The 22,154-nt window shown below is 47.1% G+C and overlaps 1 protein-coding gene across 1 annotated transcript in view; it reads right to left on the bottom strand.

Annotated features, from left to right (window-relative positions):
- Positions 1-22,154, bottom strand: part of CDHR3 (cadherin related family member 3) — a 57,478-nt gene that overhangs the window by 10,316 nt on the left and 25,008 nt on the right. The window contains exons 7-13 of the mRNA XM_054726334.1: positions 17,749-17,897; positions 14,208-14,397; positions 8,011-8,182; positions 6,405-6,507; positions 4,901-4,999; positions 2,889-3,115; positions 758-929 (exon numbers count right to left, since the gene is read on the bottom strand). Of these exons, the coding sequence (XP_054582309.1) occupies positions 758-929; positions 2,889-3,115; positions 4,901-4,999; positions 6,405-6,507; positions 8,011-8,182; positions 14,208-14,397; positions 17,749-17,897 (1,112 nt within the window). The remainder of the gene's footprint in view (positions 1-757; positions 930-2,888; positions 3,116-4,900; positions 5,000-6,404; positions 6,508-8,010; positions 8,183-14,207; positions 14,398-17,748; positions 17,898-22,154) is intronic.

Raw genomic sequence — 22,154 nt, 5'->3', positions numbered from 1 at the left:
GGCAACTGCAGTCTCCAGGCTGCCTGTGCCCCTGGCTTTGTGACACAGCCTGCTCAAGAGGCTCCCTGCTGTTCAGAGTTCATGCTCACCAGGGCTCAGCAGGCGGCCAAGATGGGTTTTTAGTCTTTCACTTGGAATTGTTCTGCTTGTTTGGGTTTAAATCTCTGACCCCAGCACTTCATTAGATGAGCTATTTTGGTCTCATTTCCATTGAGGGGTGCTCTTCCCTCTCCCCACCACCACCCCATTTGCTACCCCCACCCCACAGTGGTATATTTTTAAAGAGAGCAAATGAATGGAGCAGAAGAGAATTCCTGAGGATACATTTAAAATGCATATAATCTATTTAATCTATTATTATCCAGAGTGAGGACTGGGATTCCCTGCCCCCATTATAAGCTTGCAGGTCAAGCAGTTGGACTAAAAAAAATTTTTAACTACACTAATAATACTCATGAATCATGTGATAGTCTTGGAATTTGGGGGTCACCATCAGTGGCATACACCCTCCATTGGGCCTCTGGGCAGCCTTGTGTGGGAATCTGGGAGGAGTTAGGTGAAGGGAAGGGGAAGCCAAGATGAGGACTGGGAGGCACTGGGACCAGTATGCTCCTTATCCCTGCTTTCCTCATTTACAACCCCACACCCATACACACTGTGCCCAGATCAGCATGAGAGCACAGACTCCCCACCCATTCTCCATGACCAGCCGCTAAGGCCTCCAACCCCAGGAGCCAGGCCACGTCAGGTCCCGTACCTGGGCCAATGGAGTAACGAAAGGACCTGGGGCTGGAATCACGATCGGTACACATCAGCTTGAAATTTTGAATGTTTGTGCCAACTTTCAGATCCACTGGGATGGCCAGGAAATAAGAGTTTGGGATACAAATTGGCTTTTCATCATTTTCTTCCAGGACGTTAACAGTAACCTGGAACAGCAAGAAGGTAGCCACTGTTAGCTGCTAAAACTGACTGAGCGCTTCCTGTGTGCCAGGCCCGGGGCTCTGCGCTTTTGTGGTCTAGCTCATTTAACCTTTCCGGAGGTGGATGATATGATCACTCCCATTTTACAGATGATGAAACTGAGGCTTAGAGAGGTTAGGTAATTGACCCAAGGCCATTCAGCTGTTGAGTTCCAGAACTGGGGTTTGAACACAGGCCTGTCCTACTCCAAGTCTTACACTTTTAACTTCTGTACTCTGTGTGTGTGCACATGTGCATAATATATGTATACATTCATAGAGCCCCACGTAAATGCACCTAAACACATGGGACTCATCCCCAGGTAATGCTGGGTTGTTTTTCCAGTAACCATGATGGGTTTACGGTGAGCCTCTGTACTTCCTTGCTCACTGCCCTTGTGAATTGGAAGTGGCATCTTTAACTTTGGAATATTGAGCAATGGTTCTCAACCCTGGCTCTACTTTCTTAGCCCCACTCCAGACTACATAAATTGGACTCTCTGCAAGGTGAGGCCTGGGTACCTTTTTTTATGTTCCCCAGCTGATTCTAATACACAGCCAGGGTAGAGAACCACTGGGATGAAACGAGAGAAGCTGGCTTAGCTGGGATCTCATCTGTAGCCTGGGCTGTTAGAGCGCACTAAGCGGGTGGTGATCACCTGCCACAAGCAGGGCCAGGCTGTTCTCTTTCACTGCTGTCTTCTATGCCTGGCGGATTGGAATATGGACTGGGACGCCTGCCAGCACAGAATCATCGACTGTCAGCCCCGAAAGGGACTTATGTGATCATCACCCTTTTGAAAAGCTTACGAATTTTGAGTCAAATTTATTCTACCTTTGAAATTTGGGGATTTCAACAATTTCCGAGACCTGGAATAAATTGAAATGTTCACTCTAGTCAGCTCCCAGAGTGGAGTCCATTCATTTCTTTTCAAAAAGCCGGCCTAACAAACACTACAATTACCTCCAGCTTAGCACGTCTCTCCCTCAGCAGGCAATGCCGAGCCTCACGCATCATTAAAACCATCGTCCAGTTAATTCAAAGCAAGTCATGAGAGGAGCTGGACTAGTCAGGCTTTGGGTGATCGGGTGACTTTTCATTTAAAAGATTGAGAAATTGGGACACGAAGATAAGCACGGCTCAGACCCCCCTTGGAAAATTGGGATCAAAGTTGAGAAATGAACTCTGTCTCCAGTCATTTTCTCTATCACACGGGGCTGCCTGCCGCTAGCTGAGAGCTCCTTTTGCCTTATGCTTTTTCACTTCACTAATGGGAAAGAGCAAGATGTCCTTGTGGCCATCATATTATTCCCAGATAACCCTAACCACTGACAGCACAGACCTGTTAAGCCTTGTTACTCCAAATGCGGGCCTGGACCAGGGGCAACGGCACCCCTTGGAAGCCTGTTGGGAATGCAGACTCTCAGGCCCTTCTCAGGCCGGAGGACTCAGAGTCTGCATTGAACCAGGTTCTCAGCATCCAAGGTTGAGAAGAAGGGTAGCCCCAGTCAAGCCACAGCATTTTAAGGTCTACCTCATCTGGTGTGATGGGGGTAGGGTAGGAACACAGCAAAGCTACTGGGACGGGGGAGGACATGCATAGCTACAAAACCACACCCCACTTCTGGCAGCGCGCATCTCACCGCCAGCCCACTGTGAAAGCACGGGGTTGTTTAAAGGGCAACAAGAGGACACTTGTCCCTCAGAGAGACCATCAATCTCAGCGCTCCTCCCAGTCACCCACACACATGGGCGTCAATCTTTATTTCCTGGACACCGCTCTGTGAGTCCGGTTGTGGTGTCCTGGACGCCACTAGTCATTTCCTGTCACATCTGGAGGGTGTGCCCTCTTAAGATGTCTTCACATCTGGAGGGTGCCAGAGACACCCTACGTCAGCCATTCAGGCTGGCGTGAACGCACTCACAGTGACTGAGCTGGTGTCCTCGTGGTTGGTGGCCTGGATGCTGAGAACATAGGTGGGGGTTGTTTCATAGTCCACTTTAGTCACCAGCTGGAGCTCTCCTGTTTGGGGATTAATCCAAAATATGCTCGGGTACTGGGGGCTGGCCCCCCCGGTGGAGATGGAATACACAGTGCTGCTCGGGGGGAAGTCTTTGTCAGCGGCCTGCACCTGTCCAATCCGGGCTCGGGCTGGAAGAACAAAGTACCCGCGATTAGTTCTGCTCTGGGGGTGCAGGGAGGGTCCAGGAGCAGACACCCTCTCTGCAAGGGCAGAAAGGCTTTTGGAGGTCCCTTTACTGTTCAAACTCTGTATGTTTTATATCTTCAGTTCTATTAAATTCAGATTATGCTAATAAACACCCACTAGGTCCCTGGTCCTGTGATCCAAGCCAGACCGGGAGGCGTAAGAGACAATCCACACCTTTATGTAGATTTCCAACATCGCCAGTCATTATGCTACCATACGCAACACTGCAAAGAGCGTTCTAAAAGTCTTTTGTATTTTTCACACTTTCTGTAATACATGAGATGAAAAATAAACAATTTTTTGTTTGTATTGTTTTTTGTTAATCCTCACCCGAGGATATTTTTCCATTGATTTTTTTTTTTAGGGAGAGTGGAAGAGAGAGGGAAAGACAGAGGGAAACATTGATGTGAGAGAGGCACATGGATGGGTTGCCTCCTGCACAAGCCCTGACCAGGGCCTGGGCCAGGGAGGAGCCTGCAACCGAGATATGTGCCCTTGACCGGAATCGAACCTGGGACCCTTCAGTCCGCAGGTCCACACTCTATCCACTGAGCCAAACCGGGCAAAAAATAAGCAATTTGTAAGAGTTTATCAAGGTAGGATGACAGAATATAGATTTTTTTTAAAGATTTTTAATCATTTTTATATTTTTCAATTAGTTGACATACAGTATTATATTAGTTTCCAGTGTACACCCTAGTGATTAGATATTACATTACAGGGTATCGGTTTTTAAATGCTGTTCCATTTTGTTTATTTTACAAACCTTGTTGGTGGGACTGCTGCAGTCCTGGCTTGCTTGTTGTGTGGAAGTCCGTTTTCATAAGTTTTACTCCTCAAGGGCAGAAACCTTCTCTCACCCAACTACATAACCCCAGCACCAAGCGCTTGACTCAAAGTAGGGGATCAATAACTGGAGGGAGATCTCTGAATTGATAAAGAGCCTATTCCTATTGCACTTGTTAGGCCCCGGGTAAGGGATAAAGAATTAAAACCATTTCCTTTAGACCCTCTTTTGATGTTTTTGCTTAAAACTTAATGTCAGGAAATAGAGACCATCATAACGAGAGAATAAAATGGAGAGGAGATAATTTTAGGAGTGTTTTGGTTTAGCTTTTTGTTTTAAATATAGAAGTGTCCATGATAAAAGGATCAAAAACTGAATACTGGAGTTAACCGGACCACTTTCAAACTGAAAGAAAAGGGGTGGGGGGTGGGTAGGGAGTCCCCTCTTTAAAGGGGAAGAGCCTGCAGAAATCCAGGCATTGTAAAGGGCAAAAAAGAGGCCTCCAGTGAACCCTAATAAGGGAGAGAAGATGCCTTTATTTTGTTTTTAAATGAAGGAACTCTAGAAATGGGAAACCTTTTCTCTAATTTTAAATTTCAATTCTCCGAATGAGCTAGATAAACATCACAGTGGAGACCCAGGGAAAACTTAGACTACAACAAAGGAGGATTAGGGGAATCAAGCACTCAGGTAAGCAATCAGGGGTTTCAGAGAAATGCAGTTTAATCAACAGTTTTCAAAATCTAGAGTTCACCTGAAGGGCTCCTCAGCAGTGAGGGCGATTTAAAAAGAATAAAAGATGCAATAAACTTGATTCAGCTGTGAATCGCTGTGCACAACACCACTCAGGGCCTCTGGAACGGAGCTTCCCCTCTGCCGAGTGCGCGTCTGGTTGGAGTCTGTCAAGAGCACTGTGGCCTGTTTCTCATCTATTACTCACCTGGACTTATTTCTGACACGTCAAAGACATAGGATGGTTGATCAAAGACAAGAGGAAACTCATTTTCTGGGCTTGTTAGGACATAAATGTAGATGTTATCTAAAAAGAGAAATAGAAAAAAATTAAATCACAGTATTCTATTCTCATTGACTTGTTTATTAAACACTGGAGAACCGGTGCACAAAATTTGTGCACTGGGTGTGTGTGTGTGTGTGGGGGGGGGAAACGGGACGGGTCCCTCAGCCCGGATTGTGAGAGAACGCAGGCCAGGCCCAGGGACCCCATTGATGCACGATCAGGGCCAGGGAGGGACGAGGAAGGTTGGCCAGCTGGGGAGGGACTGCGGGAGGGTTCCATGGTGTGTCTGGCCCATCTCACTCAGTCCCAATCAGCCGGACCCCAGCAGCAAGCTAACCTACCAATCAGAGTGTCTGCCCCCTGGTGGTCAGTGCACGTCATAGTGAGCGGTTGAGCAGTCTTAGCATATCATTAGCATATTATGCTTTGATTAGTTGAATGGCCAACCAGATGACCAGACACTTAGCACATTAGGCTTTTATTATATAGGATTTTAAAAGCATTTTCTGTGTAACAGGTGCTGTGCAAAATATTGAGAATGCAAGGAGAATAAGACCTAGAAGTTCCTGCCTTCAAGATGCTTCAGGCAGTTCCTTCTGATAAACACATGTACAAGTCACTACGGAAGCCAGAGGAAGTGCAAGCTGAGCTTCACAAAGATCATTAGAGCTAGACAAATGAGGGGAGGGGGGTTATGGGGGTGTGATTCTAGGCATGTGCGTGGATATCAAGGTATAAACTGCATGATTTACTCAGAAAAACGGCAAGTTGTTTGGCCTAGTTAGAAAAAAGGGGGTTTAGAAGCAAGCGGCTGGAGCTGAAGCTAGAGAGTTAGGCAAGGGCCGAATGATAAAAGTCCTTGTGTGCCAAAGAATTAGAACTTGAACTTGACAGCTATGGGGAGACACTCAAGAGCTTTAAGCCAGAAAGTAATATGATGACGTTCGCATTTCCTAAAAATCACTGTCAGAAATGTGGAGGATGCTTTGGAAAGGGACAAGACAAAGTCAGAGAGATCCTTAACACGTTAAGCGCCCAGCCTGTTTTGTCTTCCGGAAGGAAAGTATAGTCAGTCACCGGTGACTGACAGGGCCCTTAAGGTGTTAAAGATTCTCAAATGTTGTAATTCAGCCAAGAAAGAGGAGGTTCTGCATTAGAGCAGCACTAGTGGGATGGGGGCGGGGTAGGGGGGGCAGCAGAAGCTTGAGATTTTAGAAGGTGACACCGAAGAAAAGCTTGGAGACCACTTCAGTGTGCTTGGCGATGGACAGGAGGAAGCAGGGCTGATTCCCAAGTTTCTGGGTTTTTTGAAGTCTCCTCTTTAACACAAACACCTAGCCCAACACTGAGCTGAGTACTGCCTGGCAGTCTAGTCGCTGCTGCTCAAAGGAAGATGCTTCATGACATAAGTCAAAATGATACTTGCTTTTGTAGTAAGGAGGGGCAACATCCTGCACCTGGATTGTCACACTGTATTTATTGCCGGCTGCTAGATTACTTGGATTTTCATAATCGAGATCACCAATCAACTAGATTAAAACAGAGATATCAGATTACACAGAAAAGCAATCCTTTTAATTCAACTGATGAAGACATTTTTCTATCTATAAGTAGAAATGCAAATTGAAAAACCTTTCTGGAAAGCATTTTGCCTGCATAAGGAACTTTAAAGCGTTCCGCCCATGACTGTCCATTGTGTCCATTCTCTGCTCACTGCTAAAGAATTTATTGGAAAGAATCTATGTTTAAAGATGTTCATCAAGTACTATTGCCCAACAGGCTCAAGACTGCAGGTTAGTTGAAGAGAAGCACAATATAGAATCCTATATGCAGGAATAATTCCATCATTTAAAATACGTATGCATATGTGTAGAGAATATATATAAAATCTAGGTATAGTGAAGAAGGAAATATACCAAAATGTTATTCGTGGTTATCACTAAATGGCATGCTTTTCTATCTTTTCTACATCGAGCATGTATTAATTTCTTAAACAGAAAAAAATTAAAATTATTTTTTAGCTGACACTACGAATAAAATTGGTAAAGACGTTCTTGGAGACAGAAGAAGGGCTTGGGATGGGAGGTGGAGAAGGGGTGGGTGAGAATATGCCTCCTAGTGGGCTGCTTGCTCTCCTCCCTGAGGATTTATCTCTGATGCAAAGCCCCCTCCCCCCTGGAACCAGGACCACTGACCCCCAAGCTCCCCCCACAGCCTCCCTCTGCGCTTCCTTTTCCCTTCATACAGCTCCTTGAGATCTGCTTTTCTTTTCTTTTCTTTTTTTATATTTTTATTGATTTCAGAGAGGAAAGGAGAGGGAGAGAGAGACAGAAACATCAATGATGAGAGAGAATCATTGATCGGCTGCCTTCTGCACCCCCCACACTGGGGATCTAACCCACAATCTGGGCATGTGCCCCGACTGGGAATTGAACCGTGACCTCCTGGTTCATAGGTCAATGTTCAACCACTGAGCCACGTCAGCTTTTCATGCGAGATCTGCTTCTCATGCCCACCCTGCTTCCAAGTCTGCTTTTGCCCCTGTGGGGATGCTGTTGAGTGAGTCTACCTAAACAGCCTCGCTTTCTCATTCCCCTCTGGGTCTGCAGTGGTCTTACAAGGCTGCATTTAGCAGGGCACACTCACCTGCTTTCTCTCATCTCTAGACCTGCTTTCTCTCATCTCTCACCTCCACTGTCCAGAAGGAGCACTCAAATACACAAGAGTGCTTGAGCCCAGGGGGCACTAACGTGACTATCAAGGCAGCTAAGCAGGCACAGCAAACTGCAGCTACGCATGAGAAAATCCAGTCTTTAGCACCCCAGGCATAACTATGCATTACAGACGATTCCGGAACTTGGGTAAAATAAAGAGTGAATGGGGAAAACAGAGTCACGATTACATGTGTCAGTTACAACCGTGCAGTGAGGGAGTCACCTTGGAAATTTCTCTCTCAGGGGCAGCAAAAGCACTATGCATGTTAGACCAGCTTCCCCCATGCCCTCTCAACGATGCAATGACCATTAACTGACCACCATTTTCCCAGAGCCAGCTGGATCCTGTGAGAATCTGCGGCGGCTCCCCACTCCAGATGGCTCGGTGAAGTTGAACTGGCTGTTTGGTGCTTCGCTGTCATCATCAAAGCAGACCGTGTCCAGGTCCAGAAGCAACGTCCCCTTGGCTGCTCTTTCAGGCACCACAATGCTGGCGGAGAGACACGATTCAGTATTTCTCCCAACAAATGGCGACTGAGGCTTCCTTTGAATAGACCCAGGCTACACATCTCTGCTTTAGTTTCAGTTCAAAGCTAGTCCATGGCAATTGCAGTAACGGCCTAACTAGAGTCCCTGCTCCTTTCTGGCTGTCCTTAACACACCCGCCGGAGGGATCCTGATAAATGCTGTCAGGTCGGGTCCCTCATCTGCAACTAAATCCCACATGGCTCCTCACTGCACTCAATGTCCTCACTTTAATCTGTGCAACACCACCCTTCACACTTACCTGTCCGAACCCATCACTTCCTTGTCCCCTCTGCCGGCCTGGTGCTCCTTGAACACTCCCCAGGCTCTGCCCTCAGGGCCATTCCGCTTACTGTGGGATGCCCTTCCCACCAAGGTCCATGCGGCTGCCTTTTCACTTTCTTTAGTCTCTAATCCAATGTTACCTTCTCAGGAGGCTATCCCAGCTCTCCTATCTAAACTGTGAATGAGCCCTGCCCATGGCTTCCTCTCCCATTCCCCCTTTTATTTTTAATTCTTGGCACTTGTTGTTTTCCAATATACTAAATAGCTTACTTATTTACCCGGTTCACCATCTTTTCCCCCACTAGACTGTAAGCTCTACAGGGGCAGGGATCTTTGTCTGCTTCATTCTGGGCATGCTCAATAGATATTTGTTGAATGAATGAATGGTAGCTTATGAGACTAGCACAGTAATAAAGAAGAATATAAAGAAGAATATCAGAAAAATATAAATTCTTCCACTTCCTGTCAGAGTTTATAATCTGGTTAGGGGAAACCCTGCACCCCTCACCTTCCATGCTTTGAAGATTGGGAATTCCTCTACTTGTGTTCTAATAGCATCAGTATCATAGAAGGGTCTCCTAACACCTTAGTATTATTCATTCAATAGAGGTTTATTAAGAGTCAAATTCAGGGCTCCCAATCTCCAAGGATCCCAAGGTCTAAGCAAACAGCACAAGTAAAGCTGCCCCCAAACAAGAGCTATCTGGTCAAGCCCAGCTTGGTATGGGAGACTGAGGAAGCATGATTAACACTGAGAGGCTTCAATTCTTTGAGGAACTTTATGATGCTTCCAGGTTTCAGATTTCCCATCCATAAAATGGACGTGAATGATGCCAGTTAGCTTTTGTTACAGAACAAACCAGCCCCAACTTAGTGGCTTAAAACAACAGGCACATGTTATTTCTTACAATATTAAGGGTTATCCATTCATTCTTTGGGTTCTAGTTCAGCTTGGCTGTGGTCACTGGCAGCGTGGCTGGGGCTAGATGTCTAGGATGACCGTGTTCACATGTCTGGTGGTAGGAAGGCGGTCGGTCTGTTTATTGGTGTCTCCCATCCTCCAGGAGACGAGTTCGGGCTCTTCACATGAAGATCTCAGGTTTCCAAAAGTAGCAAAAGAGGGCAAGCCCCATGCACGTATCCTTCCCGGCCTCTGCTGTGCCACATTTGTGAATGTTCCAATGGCCAAAGCAACTGATGTGGTCAAGGGCAGATTCAAGTAGTAGAAAGAGAAACCCTAGCCTGATGGAAGGAATGGTGAAATCACAGTGCACGGGGCCCGCAGACAGGCAGGGAGGGATTTGTGGCTGGTGTTTTGGTTTTGGGTTTGTTTGGGTTTTTCGTTTTGTTTGTTTATTTGTTTTTGCTACCTACCTTCAATCATAGTTTGCCTCGGGCAGAATTTCTTACAAAAGCGTATTTGGCTGCCATGAGAATGTGCCTGGAAGACCTTCAATCACAGGAACATAATTGACCCCAGATGCCAGCTGCTGGGCTCTGAAACCCATTGCTATATTTGCAATGAGGCCACGTGCCCATGACTGGGCGTGGCAGAGATTAAGACAGGCTCATTCCTGTGCTATGACAGCTGACTTTGGCTTCAGGACTAGTGCCCTAGACGAACCTTCCATGGACAGCATGGCATGCTAGAACGTTTCTGCCCACCTCGCCCCCTCTTTCCTTCATTCAGGTCAGACTTGCGTCGTGGTCTGAGGACTCTCCCAGCCTCCTCATTGTCTTCTGCAGGCATTTTCCCTAATAGACCTTTAACATTTAATCCTATGGTGTTTTCTTCTCAGAGCACCCAGACTAATGTGTTCACTTCTTTCATCCTCTGAACAATCATCTCTCTACAACCAAATTGTGCTCCCTTCTACTATTGGCAGCTAAAATGGGCTCTGGGCTCAGCAAACGTGGAGCAAATTCTGACATCAAGGATGGTCTTAGGCTGCTGAGGATAACTGGGTTTGCTTCCTGGAAAGCACTTTTCCTGACAGGTGTAACTGAATCTCCATGATGCCTCATTGGCAAAGATCACCTCCGTGTTTCCGCAGGACTGGAGTCCAAGCATTTCCATTCCTGCCTTGCATACACAATGACATGGTTTTTATTCATAAGTATTTGGAATAGATGTCATTTATTAAACACCAACTATATGCTGTATCACTTTAAAAATATCATCTCCAATCCCCTCATCTCCAAAAGGTTTATATTCTTGTCCCCTTTTTATAGGTGAAGAAAGAGTCGTTTGGAGTGGTTTCAAGACCTGTCCAAGAGAGTTGATGCATACAGACACAATTCCCTATTGTCTGCGTTAGAGTCACAGTAAATATTACTTCAAGTTCCATGATTCAGTGAGTCTCCAGGCCCACAGATGGTTTGGGAATCTGAGCCTTGATTCTAACTCTGCAGAGACCAGGAGGTTGCATCATGCAAAGAATCCAGGGTCCCAAAGCCAGATGATTCACTATTCACACAACTCAGCCCCCTCAGGGCTGCCTGGCATGTGCTTTTCATTCGTCTCTGACACTTGGTATTTTCCTCCTAAACACTTGACTTGGAAAACCACTCCTCCTCATTCATCAATCCCTGCCTCAAAAGCAGGCTGCCCCCACTCCCAGCCATCTGATCACGGTTCCCGCCCCAGGCAAAGGTGACTGGCCCAGTGACATTTGAAATCAGCTGACCTTCTCCGGCTCTGGCTCTCAGTAAGCACTTTCAGCCTCATAGTTTACAACTAGAGTGGGGCTGTCACAGGCTTTTGATGCCTCCATCAGGGCCCTGCGCTCATTCATCACCAGCCTGGGAAAAGTAGGGGCCTGGGTCTAAGGGCCATTTCCCTCTTGGCCCAGCCTGAGAGCCTGAGACTCACAAGGCAGCCGGGAGCCAGGCACGCAGCCCTGCCTCCTCCCACCCTCTTCTACCTGCTCTCCCAAACTCCAATGCAGGGACGGCACCAAGAGCCTTGAGCCCGGAAGGAGTAAATATTCAGGGACAAATGTTGTCAGAGTCAGGTGGCAGCACTAGTTCTGTTGTCTGGTGTGCTTTTGACCTTCCTGTGCGCTTGGACTCTGGCATGGTGGGAAGGGGAAGGAGGTAAGGAGGGTGGGAGGTGATGCAGGGTCAGGATTCCCAGCCCCTGCAGTATGCAAATGAGGCTGGGTTTTGGAGTAAAGACCTCCAAGGAGCTTTTTGTTGTCCCTCCTCACATCTTGGCTGCGAGTTACTCTCACTTTAAAAGCCTGAGGAGGGACTTGAACATTATTTAGAGTTACCTTTAGTAATAAATACAATTAGTTCACTTACTTCTGGCATCGACTTCCAGGGCTAATTTGGAGAGAAGATTATCAAGAGTAGGATTCTGCATGTGTTTGCCTGGACAGTCTAGAACAGTGGTCGGCAAACTCATTAGTCAACAGAGCCAAATATCAACAGTACAACGATTGAAATTTCTTTTGAGAGCCAAATTTTTTAAACTTAAACTTCTTCTAATGCCACTTCTTCAAAATAGACTCACCCAGGCCATGGTATTTTGTGGAAGAGCCACACTCAAGGGGCCAAAGAGCCACATGTGGCTCGCGAGTCACAGTTTGCCGACCACTGGTCTAGAATATTTAAAAATGTGATTTTATTAGCCAATATGGAATGCTGTCTGCAAACGGCCATCCCATGCATCGGGTTCTCCAGAGTGCAGGAAGCCACAGTATGCATGTAACAGCACTGCACCAAGGAGGGACGCTGACAAGGAAGCGTGGAGAGAGCACAGTCCTCTCCAGTGAGTACTCAGACTTCTTACTCCTCAACCCCTGTCCTTGCCTTTAGGGCAGGGAACAGAAGAAGAGCAGCAGGGCCTAGCAGGGCAGCATACGAGGAGAGGAATTCCCCAGGATGCACTGCAGCCACCCAAGAATGCTAGCACAGATTTAGATTTTCAAAGAAAGTAGAGGTGTGACTCTGCATATCATCTCTACCCCATCCCCAGGGCCCAGACTTCTGGTAACAGTGGTGGATTCGATTTATACATGTACTGGGGTAGAAGTCACAATCCTAACTACCCATGGCACCATCTCCACCCATCAAACAGACTCTGAGGTTACAGTTGGAATAGGAACCTATCCCATGATCAAGGTTATTATTGACCTGAGGGCCTCAGCAGGAAGCGGATGGCAAATTAGGATAACTCTAGAGGAGGTTTAGTAAAGGGACTACCACAACGGTACACACAGGTATATGGGAATATCAATGGATGGTGCAATATCGCTGGCCTGGTAAGAGTGGATCTTCCATTTCTAGGTCGGAGGAGCCAGTACAAGGAGCAGTCCCTGAAACTGGAATCCAGGGATGGACCGTGCCATGTGCTGAGGGCTGCCTTATAGGAACTGAGACCTTCAGGAGGTGGAGGGACTCATCCAGCTGACGGGGAAGGAGCCAGGGGAATAAATATGCTGACTTCATGCTCCCCTCTCCCCCCTCCCTCCTACTGGCCAACCAGAAGCTGCAGGGCCAGGGAGCCCGTTGATATCTACACAAGTCAGCCTCCTGGGGCACAGAGCAGGGAGGGAGGCTGGAGGCTGGGTCTGAAGGGGCAATGGAATGTGTCCAGAACAGGGTTTAACAGTTTGATATCAGGCTCAAAGCCACACTTAATCCTAGCATGATGCTGGGCATGCCAATTGGGAGAACAGGGAGACATTCACCAACATAATAAAGGGATTTATATTTCTATTGCTTGCCCTAGACAATCTTTGTCCAGGGTCCTTTGCTCTTTCCACAGCCACACTATGGATTGTGCCTGTGTCCAATGTCCCCTGGAGTTTAAAAAGTCAACTTGCAAAACCAGTCAAAGATAAACTGACAAACTCCGAAGGAGACTCTCCATGTGGACATCTGAACATGGAACTACTCTGGTCGTCAGCTTGCTCCAGGGGGAGCTGCCTTCAGATTCCTAAGAAACTGGAGCTAGTTATTCCAAAAGCATTGTGGAGAGGAAGCTAACCCGGCAGTTGCTAATCTTGTGGCATTTTGACAAACTACTTAGTAGAAAGACAATACTGTTTTCAAAAAGGCATATTAACCCAGACTCACAAGGGACTTTATTGTAAAATAATGATGAATAAATTGTGAGACAAACAACAGATCAAAACACACGAAATAACTTGCATCCCACTTGTATCTGCATTTCCCCCTTTCTATTGCCTTTCTTTACATGCAATTAAGTTGCGTAAAGTGAATTAGATGCTTTGTTTTGTTTTAAGTAAATACTTGGTTTGATTTATGCATATTACTGGCAGTGTGCTTCTCTCTCAACTATATATTATAACCACTAACAGCACCATCTTTCCATGAATGGCAATAAATAAAGGGAAGGCACAGCCCAGAGAGAGTCTAACAAGTCCCCGTAGTACTTTTCACCGATGGAGATGAACAAGTTGTAGAAGAGAGCAAAATAAAAATATTTTTTAACCCAGTTAGAAAGTGGAGAAGGGAGACAACGAAGAGGAAAGAAAATGGAAGAGAGGCAAGGAAAAAGGATGATGGAAGGAAAACCTACCAACTAAATCGGACATTTCAAATCTACTTATTTCATGAGCCACGTCCTAGTGCCCGTAATTCTTCAGCTTCACCTGAGAATAACCAGAGCGGCCAAAGGGCTGAGGACCACTGAGGAGGTGAAATCCCCAGCACGTGTCTCAGGGTGTGAATACCTGAAGGTGAACTTGGTGCAAGTAGCAGGGTTGTCGTTAATGTCCTTCACCAGGAAGGTTATCTGCATGCGATTCTCCTGACCCCCGACGGGTCTGTCCTTCACCAGAACTTCCAGAGAAATGGCGGGATTTTGTCTTAATTCACCTGCATCTCGGTCTAGCCTGTGGGCCACTTGGATGGTACCAGTCACTACGAAGGCAAAGGTTAGAACATGACTCTTTGGAGAGAAATGAAGAGTAAAGGCAGATGGAGACCTATAGTACATTGAAAAGAACATTCTGATACAGGGATAGGCTTACACAGAGACTATCCTCATACAAACACATTTTTAAAAATTCATGTGTAAATTCATGTATTAGACATTGATTGGGGTATTTGGCCTGACCCTTCTAGAATTGTTCACCCCATACTTCAGGGTTGGGCCCATAGATGACTGGACTGGTAGGCAGCTGACTCCAGCCTGTCCCCCTGGGTTCCCTTCCTGGAGATTTTTGTAGCTGAGAGACATAAGTTGGGTAACCATTCAGATTAATTTTGTAGCTGAGAGACATAAGTTGGGTAACCATTCAGAGCTACAGGTAAGAGGCCAGAACTCTAGCTGCTGAGGTTACTGGAGCAGTGCTGGTCCCCAGCCTTTCTAGGTCCAGACTGCCCCACTCTTTCTCATGAGATCCCTAGCATCCTATTGATGTGTCCCTATCTTTATTTCCACCCCCCCTCTTGCTTGGTTTGATTTGCCTTAATTTCTGTTACTTGCGACCAAAGAATCTTAAATATGCTCCCCCCACAAAACACTATATTTGTTAAAAGTTCCGTTTTGCAATACTGGCATGAACGACATTTTAAACCGTGGTTGTCTGTCCCTATACTATCAGTTGAGGGAGGTCCTTGATGACAGAGAATTAGGAAGTTTTCAGAGGTAGAGCACAGTTATGGCCTTTGCCTATCTCTCCTGGGAGCAAGTATCCTTTGCCCTAAAGCCTATGGGACAACTAACACATTGACTTTCTGGGATTGTTCAATGCTGGCCTCCTCAAAACCATTATGTAAAGTGAGGTCTCTTTTGGTGAAGTACAGGAACTCTTGCTGTGATACAGTCTAGGAGTGGTGAAGAGGGTCAGATCTGAAGCTGGGCAGCTTCAATTTGTATCTCAGACTCACAACCTACAAGCTGTGAGAGCTTGGACAAGTTGCTTAACCTATCCGAGTCTCTTTCTAAGCCTCTGTTTCCTCATCTGTCAAGTGCAGGTTATGATTGTTGAGTTGCTGTGCTGAGTACTTTATTTTTTAATTATTTTATTGATTTTTTTTAGAGAGGAGAAGAGAGAGAGAGGACCATCGATGTGAGAGAGAAACAGTGATTGGTTGCCTCCCATACGCACCCAGCCAGGTATAAACCCACACCTGGGTATGTGCCCTGATGGGGAATCAAACACACTACCCTTTGGTGTATGCAATGATGCTCCAACCAACTGAGCCACACTAGCCAGGGTGTGCTGAGTAATTTAGATGAAAAGCATGTGGGTCACTCAACAGAGAGCCTGGTATATATGAAACGAAACTCCCCTTCTCTGCACCAAGACACCTAGATGGGAAAATAATGCCCAGCAACCCAGCAAATTGATGTAGATCAGTGTAGTCCAGGACAGTAACCACGAGCCACATGTGGTTAGCACTTGAAATGCGGCTAGTCCGAACTGAGATTTGCAGTAAATACAAAATACACAACAAACTTCAAAGTCTTGGTTCAAAAAAATATATATATATATATATATATATATATATATATATATATCAGTCATAACCTTTAAATATTAACTTCATGTTAAAATATTTTGGATCTGTTTGGTTAGCTAAAATGCCTTATTAAAATTAATTTCACTTGTTTCTTTTTAGTTCTTAAAAATGTGGCTACTAGAAACTTAAAATGGCTTATGTGACTTCTATTTCTATTGGACAATACTGACCTAGACCCTCTTTTCAGGCTAATGAACTCACCCATCCTATCTAATAAAAGAGTAATATGAAAATCAACCATCACTTCTCTACACCCACAAGCCACGCCCACCAGCCAATCAGGAGCGAGTATGCAAATTAACCCAACCAAGATGGCTGCGGCCACAGAGAGAGCAGGAGGCTTGGGTTTCCCCGGAAATGGAGGAAGCCAAGCTTTCTGCACCCCCTGGCCACCCCAGGCCTCCACTCAAGGCTACAAAGTTTCAATTATAGAAGATAAATAAATCCCAACAAAAATGGTGGCAGCCACAGAGCTGGAGAACGCAGAAGGCTTGAGTTGCCCTGGTGATGGAGGAAGCCAAGCTTCCGGAGCCCTGGCCTGCCTTAGCCTCTCTCAAGGCTACAAAGTTTCAATTATAGAAGATAAATAAATCCCAGATACCAGGGCCTCCACTTGGGTCGCCGGGGGGCGTGGCTGGCCTAAAAACCACCACAGGCCCCTGGCCCAGGCCACCCCATGCTCCAAGAGAACCCCCACCCTGATCTGGGACACCCTTGAGGGCAAACCAGCTGGCCCCCACCCGTGCACCAGGCCTCTAGCCTATCTAATAAAAGAGTAATATGCAAATTGACTGTCACTCCAACACACAAGATGGTTGCCCCTATGTGGTCAAAGATGGCTGCCCCCATGTGGACACAAGATGGCCGCCACAAGATGGCCAGCAGGGGAGGGCAGTTGGGAGGGACCAGGCCTGCAGGGGAGAGCAGTTGGAGGTGACCAGGCCTGCAGGGGAGGGCAGTTAGGGGCAAACAGGCTGGCAGGGGAGCAGTTAGGCATCAATCAGGCTGGCAGGGGAGTGGTTAGGGGGTGATTAGGCTGGCAGGCAGAAGCGGTTAGGGGCAATCAGGAAGGCAGGCAGGCAAGCAGTTGGGAGCCAGCAGTCCTGTATTGTGATCCTACTGGGATCAGGCCTAAATGGGCAGTCGGATATCCCTCGAGGGGTCCCAGATTGGAGAGGGTGCAAGCTGGGCTGAGGGACACCCCCCTCCCCAGTGCATGAATTTCATGCACCGGGCCTCTAGTCCTTACATAAGAACCTGCCTCAAGGGTGAAACAGTGATACATCCATTGACTGTTTAGTTTCTGTAACTGCCATGCCAGCTGGGATTTTTGTTGTTGTTTTTATATTTTTGTTAAACCTCACCAGAGGATATTTTTTCCATTGATGTTTTCTTTTTTAAGAGATAGCCAAAAGGAGGGAAAGAGAGAAAAAGAGAAACATTGATTGGTTGCCTCCTGCATGTGCCCAGACCAGGCCAGGGATCCAACCTGCCAGCCAGATAGACGCCCTTGACTGGAAATCGAATCCACGACCCTTCAGTGTACAGGCCGACACTAACCACTGGGCTACTGGCCAGGGTGATGCCAGCTGTTTTTAAGAGGCTTGTTACCCTATTAACTTATGATATTCTAGACCGAAAGGCATGCTCAGATCAGAAGGCACACAAACTATTTGAAAAACAACCCAAACAGCTGGCTGAATTAAAAGATGCACATAAATGATGTGCGTGTGTGTGACTTACACTGATTTATCACGAAATAGCTGTTAACGGTAGTGATGCTGTAGAGGAGGAAACTGGTCAAACCTTCATTATCAGGGTCCTCAGCTGTGATATTGGCTACGATGGTTCCTGGACCCAGCTCCTCCGGAATCACATACATTCGCGTTGGGCTGGAACAGAAATACAGCAGACACAGCTAATTTTCAGGGACACGGGAGGGTAGAGACTGGGAGGTGGGTATTTTGGTTCATGCTAAATATAGCTCTGAGCTGTTGAAGTTGCATCAGCATGCTCAGAGGGAGGACGCAGCAGCTGAAAGGATGGGAGGCTGGCTTTTGTGTTTCCAAGGATCACATCCCTGTGGATGCAAAGAAAGCGCCACGCAGTTACTGCAATGCTTTACATGGGCCGTGGTCTCTGATTTCACCTACACCTGATGCCATTTCAGATCAGCGTTAACTTGTTTTAAAATAGGCATAGTTGGTTTGTCCAGCCAGCTTCTCTTTTTCTTCCAATTCTTGTGCAGAATTTCCCTGAATGATGTTTAAAATCCATCTGGAAATAACGTCCAGAACGACAGATTTCTGATTCCCATCACAGGGCAGCCACCAAAAGCCAGACACGTTGTAAACCTTCTCTATTCTAGTTTGTGTGTGTGTGTGTGTTTTTATCTCTTTTCTGCTCAGTTTTTTTTTTTTTTAATTTCTTCCTTGTCTTTTTTTGTTTCTTTGCTTGAGGAGGCAGAATTTATGCACAGAACTTGTATACCTTCCCAAATAGCATTAATCATGAGGTCAGCCCTCTGAATGGAGAAATGAGTGCACCCCCCCTCCCACCTCTCCGCAGAAGCCAAGGTCAGAACACTGCCCTCCAAGGATGACTTCTACAAAATAGCCTCAAATCACCAATTTACCCATCTTCCTCAGACCTCCGCTGCCTTTAGAAAAGGCTGGTAATAAGACAGGGAGGTTTGAAGTTTTAACTACACAACTTGGGTAAATTGAGTGATTCTGAATGCACCAAGGGAGGCTTATTGTTTAAAATTACTCTGCAGGAAGTCCTACTGCTGAGGAAAAATCATTTCAGTGGGGCAAATAGTCACCTCTAATTTGCCAATTTCCTAAATGTGGCTTTTCCCACATGAGATCTTCTTTAAGAGGGAAGGCTACACCTCAGATCTAAATGATGGCATTCATTTCCTGAGCTCAGAATATTTCTGCAGCCTGGCCAGTGTGGCCCAGTGGTTGAACATCGACCCATGAACTAGGAGGTCATGGTTCGATTCCCAGTGAGGGCACATGCCTGGCTTGTGGGCTCGATACCCAGTAGGGGGCATGCTGGAGACAGCTGATCAATGTTTCTCTGTCATTGATGTTTCTGTCTCTCTTTCCCTCTCCCTTCCTCTCTCTAAAATCAATACAAATATACATATTTTTAAAAAGAATATTTCTGCATCTCTGTCTCATCATCCCTGGAGGGCAGGTGGGGCCAGAGCCAGGAAAAGGGAGAGGGAACCTCTGGTAGAGCCAGAGGCAGGAAGAGAAACCTGGGCCCACGCCCTCCCCAACCTCTTCCTCTGTGCACCCTGGCCCTGCCCAATCATGAAGTGACCTCCCAGAGGTGAGTCCACTGATGGGGGACAGTAATCTTGTTCCGATCAAGAAGCCACCTGGTGCTCTGGACTCCTCCTCCTCCAGTGTCCCACTGAATCAGCCTGTTAATCCATGGACTTACCTCACACACCCCCTCTCAGGGGATCTGTGCTGTGCCCACTGATGGGTCCAGGATTAGACAAGTGAGTAGGGCCGAGGAGGCAGGAACCAAACCAGAGCCAGAGGAGAGAGGGGCCAGCCCCAGCTCCTACATCGGGACTAAGCCCTTATGTCCATCATCTGAGAGCCCCCGTTCCTAACCTGTTAGAGTTTTCCTTTGGTTACTTGGAGTGGGTTCTGTTAACCTCCACTAAAGAGATTCCTGTGCCACCTGTGCCACCACCCCAGCCGTGTCCCTGCTACCCTCAGTCATGGTCCCTAACAGGCTCCCTGGGGGTGCAGACCTCAGCACACTCCAACCCATGGATTCAGAATCTGCATTTTCAAAAGACACCCGGGGAACTGACATGCACTTTAAAGTTTGAGCAGGACTATTGCAAGGAATCACCAGAGGTGACAAGCACAGACTCCCAGCTTCTCATAGGACAGGCCCAGGACACCTTGGGAGGAGAATGCCCCCCTTTCCCCTCCCCCTCCATCCTTCTCTAAGGCTGTGGTCTCTCTGGGGGTAATTATGTTGGTTGTCACAGTAAGGGAAGGAGGCCGCTATTGGCATCTAGGGGGTAGAGGCCAGGGATGCTGCAAAACATCCCACAATGCACAGGACAACCCCCCTATCACAAGGAAGTATCCAGCTCAAAATGTCAGCCGTTTCGGACTGTACCGCTTCTGAAGGCTCATCTGGTCCATGCCGGGCGCCCCAGGGAATCGGGTCCCTGGGAAGGGGACTGGGCATGCTCCTGGTGGTGGCACAGCTGCTCAGGTAAAACATTCTCCCCTTGGCTGACCGGACACTGAGCCTGGCAGAAGATGAAATCTTTGGTTTATTTGGTTTGGGAACCCAAGTATGAGTAAAATATCATTTAATGTAAAGACGTTACCCTCAGGCCACAGTTAAGATCCATTCAAAGCACCGTGAAACCAGGGGCCTTGCAGCCATCCCATAGGGTGGAGCTCTGACTCACTGCCGTACCTTTTTCCTCCTAACAGGATCTCCAGAGGCTGGGTGATGGGTAGACAAGGGCCAGTGGTCACGCTCAGGGGGAAGGGGGTGAATCCTGGGTGACCATGATGTGATGACTTCATCACTATGAATAAATATTCAGTAGGTGCATAAGGTTGTGCATATACTGCCAGGCACCAGGTTGAAAAGGACTGGGAGTAAATACCAAAAAAAGGGTGGAAGGGGAGAGAGACCTACTCTAAAAACAGTGCTCTGCAAAAATAGCAAGCACTGTGCTTGGCACGTGGAGAGTAAATGTAAGTCCAGTACTTTTATAATCAAGTGCTCCACTTGAATAATAGCAGAATCCCAGAGTGTACGCAGGAGTCCATAAAGCATTCAGATGTTTGTCACACCCAGGGAGACTCTTTCAACAACGGAAACAGTTCTTGCTTTGGTCTTAGTAGGACCTTAACGAACAGTAAAGACAGTTTACATTTTTACTTCACACTCAAATTCACTGTACTTGAGTCAGTTTGCGGATTTAATTTTGTTAATCCTGAATTAAGCAATTTATGGTTAGTCCTAGCTCTGATTCGGGGAGCGGGGGTGGGGAGGGAGGGAAGAGTCATGGCTGAACCATGAAAACCCTCAAAGTCAGCACCTAGTTTGAAACTAAGCAAACTCTTTTGGATCATGGATGGCTGAGGGACTAGGCTGACTGACTCTGAGGAGCTGTGCCACCCCCAGTAGTCCGGGCAATGCCAGGGCAACTCCTGCCCCAAATCCTCCTTCAGGAGGCAGACTTTCACAGACCCATCCCTACCAACAGCCATGGACCACTGTTTGAAATAAAGTCGACTGGTTTTTTTAAATGGTTAGATGGTCACATAGGTCATGCTCTCTGTCTGGGATGGAGCCTAACAGGTTCATCTTTCAAAGCAAAAGTGAGAACCAGAGTTCCAGATTGATCTCTGGGGCCCCAACAACCAGCCAAGGTCATGTTCTCTCTCTGCGGAGGTCAATTGCTTTATTTTGGAAGACGTAGTCCAAACCAGATGGTCTACAAGTTCTGCCCCTTGGGAGACATTATTTCCTCCTTTGCAACCCTATTAGCCTGTTTTCCCACCTCACAGACCGGGGGTGTGGGGAGGGCTGCAGAATGCTTCGGCTCCAGCCCCATCGCCATCACCTTCCTCTGGGGGTTACTGATGAATCCACGGCGCTGTGAGGCCAGTGCTGGAGTCTGAACCCAGGCTGGGATGTCGTAACTATTTATAAACTGCCTGGATTGTGCCCCTGGAGGAACCCGTCAGCAGAAGTGCACTGCCTCATGCTTTTGAGCTTAATCTGGCAACAGACATCGACGGGAGACATTACGTGGGAATGTATCTGCTGCTGTTCCCTCCACATCAACACCCAGCAACTGGGCTGTAGACTGTTAAAATCCAGAAGTTTCACAACTGTGCTGTGTTTTGCCAAATGGCACCAGGTTAGCCTGGGAGTGGGGTGGTCTTAATACCTCCCAACTTCTGAGAGATAAGAGGCCCAAGGTCATCGGTCAGTCGCAAGCACTCTGCATAGTGAAGCCTCCTGGCTGAATTTATTCACAGCCATTAATGCAGTTAACCCCAGGCAGGTGGTTTTGCTTGTGGCTGCCTCTGAGCCCACCAGTGACTGGGGCAGGCAAAGTCTTCTGCAGTAAGCCAAGC

This window comes from Eptesicus fuscus, chromosome 14 (genome assembly GCF_027574615.1).
Source record: "Eptesicus fuscus isolate TK198812 chromosome 14, DD_ASM_mEF_20220401, whole genome shotgun sequence".
NCBI classification, from domain to species: domain Eukaryota; kingdom Metazoa; phylum Chordata; class Mammalia; order Chiroptera; family Vespertilionidae; genus Eptesicus; species Eptesicus fuscus.
Note: the sequence above shows the minus strand (reverse complement) of the source record. Positions and strands in the feature narration are given on the sequence as shown.